The 3,856-nt window shown below is 45.2% G+C and overlaps 1 protein-coding gene across 1 annotated transcript in view; it reads right to left on the reverse strand.

The window, feature by feature from the left end:
• The window catches only part of LPCAT4 (lysophosphatidylcholine acyltransferase 4), an 8,432-nt gene extending 8,019 nt beyond the window's left edge, over positions 1 to 413 (reverse strand). Inside the window, exon 1 of the mRNA XM_004687573.2 lies at positions 104 to 413. Within this exon, the coding sequence (XP_004687630.1) occupies positions 104 to 413 (310 nt within the window). The remainder of the gene's footprint in view (positions 1 to 103) is intronic.
• Positions 414 to 3,856: the final 3,443 nt, after the last annotated feature.

A 3,856-nucleotide genomic window follows, 5' to 3' on the forward strand; every position in this document is an offset into this window, starting at 1 on the left:
GGCCCGGCCCGCGTTGTCAGGGAGCCGGCCGAGGGGCGGGGCTTTCAGTGCCCGGGCGTCCCCGCTGCTCCGCGACAGCCACGGATCCTGCAGCCCCTCCGGCCATTGTTCCCCGGCGGCAGGATGCCGGGGCCGCCCCCGGACCTTCCCTTCCGAAGACCTGGCTGCCCCCTCCCTGGAGACGTCTGTCTTGGAGCAGATTCCGACCCCGAAGTGGGTGCGATGCTCAGAGCGCTGTCCCACCCAGACACATCGAGGTCACCCGTGTAGCGCAGATCTGGGTGGGGCACACGGGCGGGGGAATGAAGGGAAGGGCGCGCTGTGCGCTGAGGCTGTGGGCTCACGAGTGAGACGGGTCCAGATCTCCCCGAGGATTCTTGGGCCCCGGCCACCGCTCCCGGCTGCCCCACCATCTCTTCTTGGTACTGGCAAAGCCATAGCTAGAGGATTCGCGGCACTTGCGCCCCCTGCCGACCGCGTAGCGCCTCACCTTTGAACATCCGTGTTCTGCTTGCGCTGGGTAGGGCCTCAGGTGTTGGGGCGAGGACTCCTAGGGGCCTAGGGTGCAGGCAACCTTTGGAGGCGGTCAGATTTCTCCCCAGGGTCGGGCAACACTTGGCAGGTGAGGGGCAGCGGGAACTGGGAAAGCTGGGATGCCCTGAGAGGCAGCCTTCTTAACGCTTCCTTCTCTTCCTTTCCCTCTCTTTTGTGAGTTAGGAGACCACATGATACCAGTCACCCCCTTACCTCCAAACTATCCTAGAAAATGCAAACGGGTCACCTCCTGGTTGTCAGCTGATGGTGAGATCAGGGAATTGGGTGAACTTTGAGACCCAGCTAGCAACATTCAATGCCCTTGAACAAAAAAAAAAAAAAAAAAACCCAAAAACATGATGATTCATGTAACTTTCATTCATATATTTGATGGAGGGTAAGAATAGAAAAACTGGAAAGGACATTATAAGGTCATGCAACGAATGAGGGTAGGAAGGATTAGCAGTCATTAATCCAGCTATAATAACTATCAGATGGTTTAGGGGCTGTCAAGAGCACATATCTGATGATGAAGATACGGGGATTAAGGAAAAACAATCCAATCACAAAGATGAGCTCCTCCCTACCAAAAGATGGTGATACAGCCCAGCACTGCCACACAGAGAGGCAGCAGTCTTCTGCCTACCTGTGACTATGCAGGTTCTTCTTTCCACCAGCTCTCTCCCTCTGCAGGGCAGCAGCCGCCTACCTCCAGTGACCTGTACCATACCTGGGCTTCTCTGCACTGACCTCCCTCAGCGAAGGCTGCTCTCCTCAAGGCCCCCGGCCTGTGACCAAGCAGGCCTCTCTCAGCAAGCCTCCCCCTTTCAGGGTGGCTCTTTCTGCCCACTTGCACCTATGCAAGTGTCCTTCTCTTTTCTGTCCCTTTTCTAAAAAGCCTGCTCCTTAAGTGTATCTGATGTCTCTGTGTCATGGAGAATCTCACTGAGTGCTGCTGAAAGGGGAGCTCCGGAGAAACCTCTCCCAGGGTGAACCAAAGGATCCTGCACTCAATCTTACAAACTCCAAAAACTACATCTGTATTGACAGTTTTAGTTGTCTCTTCTGTACCCCTGTCAATTACCATTTTGTTCAGGCAAGGGGGACAGTGACAGATCAACATGCCATTGGATCTTTGGGTACCATTTTTTTTTTTGAAAGATGGTTGAGGCGAAAGCCAGAAGTCACCCCAACCTCCCTTCCTTCCCCCACAACTATGTGTGTGTGTGTATATGTATGTGCATATATAACATATGTATGTTATATATATATATATATAAGCTTTATTCTTAAGAAGACAGCATTCAGCACTCTTAGCAGAAGATAGTGATATTTTACTAAACTATGGATTTTTTTTCTTAAAGTCTGTTAGAGATTTCATAGAGCTTATGTACCTGCACTAATTTTTTTTTAAAGCTTTCCAATCTTATGGTGATTTTAATGACATAGAATGTAAGTACAGTGTGATGATTAGATACACGTTCATTTTATACTAAGAAAGGGCAGTATTTTGTACATCTTCTATTTTCCAAAGTAGTCTCAATATTCTAATAATTTAATTTTTTCAATTAAGAAAATCCATTAAACATACTTTGTTTAATCCATTACACTTAATTTGATTTTGTGCCTTCAATATTTTATTGTGCCTTTAATATTTTAACACGACTTATCTATAATCATACCAGGAGGAGGTCTGAAGTGCAGATCCACAGAGTAATAGTAATTAGATGCAAATTACAATGAGATTAAATTACACATAACCACATACTATCAATGATGTCAGTACAGAGAAAATATTTTTTAAGATTTATTTTTGTTTATTCATGCATTCAAGAACTGGAGTCTAGGCCAGAGGTGCAGGGGGTGAAAGAATTCACCAGAGACAGAGTGAGGAGCAGAATAGGCTGACTGACAAAGCACACTGCTGAGGGGAGCAGCAGGTGAAACAGGAGAGGTCTGCTGCACCATGTGGGTCACTTCCCTGGTGGGGGGTGGAACTTGTGCTGCAGTGGCTGTAGATAGCCTCAGAGTGCTGCGCTTTAACCCCTTGTGCCACCAGGGAGGCAAGTGGGGACAGATATTTTAAAAGTTGGGGCAAAAGATACAAAGAATTTATTATTTTAATCACTTCAAAGTGTATAATATATAGTTCACTTACAATATTGTTCCATCATCACTGCCACTTAGTTCCAGAACATTTTAATCATTTCAAAAAAGGAATGCTGTATCCATTGTTCAAACACAAAGTTTATCCAAAGAAATTAGGAGATATGCTTGTTTGTTTGTTTGTTTAATGATATATAAACTCATCTAATAATTATAAGGACGCTGCAAGCGATTGCGTAAAATGAGAGATTTGTCTGGACAGAAATAGAGTAGGACAAGGTTTTGTTTTTAGCAGAAGAAAAAAATATTTCAGGCATGGCTACCCTCCCTTAGGTGAAGGCGATTACCTGCTATTATTGACCTGGATGGGTCAGGATTACACTTCTGGGAGGAACTGAAACTGTAATTAAGTGAGATATTTCTTGGTTTGGAGAAGTGGGCTTGGCACAAGTGACTCCAGTTGGCCTGTTTCTTTTTTTAACACCATTGAGTAGCCACTCCTTATACACACACCTCCCCACCCCCATTCCTGCCACTGTTTTCTACTGTCTCTATGGATACTGGCATTTGGCACTAACAAAGTCAGATCATATTTCATCATCTTCTTCCTCTATCTGATAAAATTATGTTCAATCATAAACATGTGAAAATAAATACTGGTTAATATTTTCTTGTTCTTTTATTTGTTAATTTTTAAAGAGATTTATTTATGTATAATACAGAACTTCGGTACAGGCCAGAAGTGTTGGGGTGGTGAGAAGATTCACCAGAGACAGAGAGGGGGCAGAGCAGGCAGACTGGCGAAGTACATTGCTGAGGGGAGCAGGGGGCAAGACAGGGGAGGCCTGCTGTGCCATGTGGGTCACCTCCCAAGCCAGGGATTGAACTCACACTGAAGCTGCCATGCTAGGTGGCTAGCTTATAGTCCTGCACTTTACCCTGTTGAGCGACCTGGGAGGGCCCCTTACATTTAGAGTACATTTAAAGTAACAACATAGAATTTAAAAGATTATAATGTTGCATGTGTGGAACTATACCTTATAGTTCTCAATTTTTCAGTTTTTTTAATAAATAATATAATAGTTTCTTTTTACATCATTTTGTGCATTTTTCCATCTCACTTGTAATCCCCTTGGGCCAAATCACCAAATCACCAATGTGCCATCACCATAGTCCAGTGCATTTTCCTCCCCCCACTGTTTTTGATCCCATTCCC

The sequence above is a fragment of the Condylura cristata genome, unplaced genomic scaffold (assembly GCF_000260355.1).
Source record: "Condylura cristata isolate star-nosed mole 26May11 unplaced genomic scaffold, ConCri1.0 scaffold00023, whole genome shotgun sequence".
Taxonomy (NCBI): domain Eukaryota; kingdom Metazoa; phylum Chordata; class Mammalia; order Eulipotyphla; family Talpidae; genus Condylura; species Condylura cristata.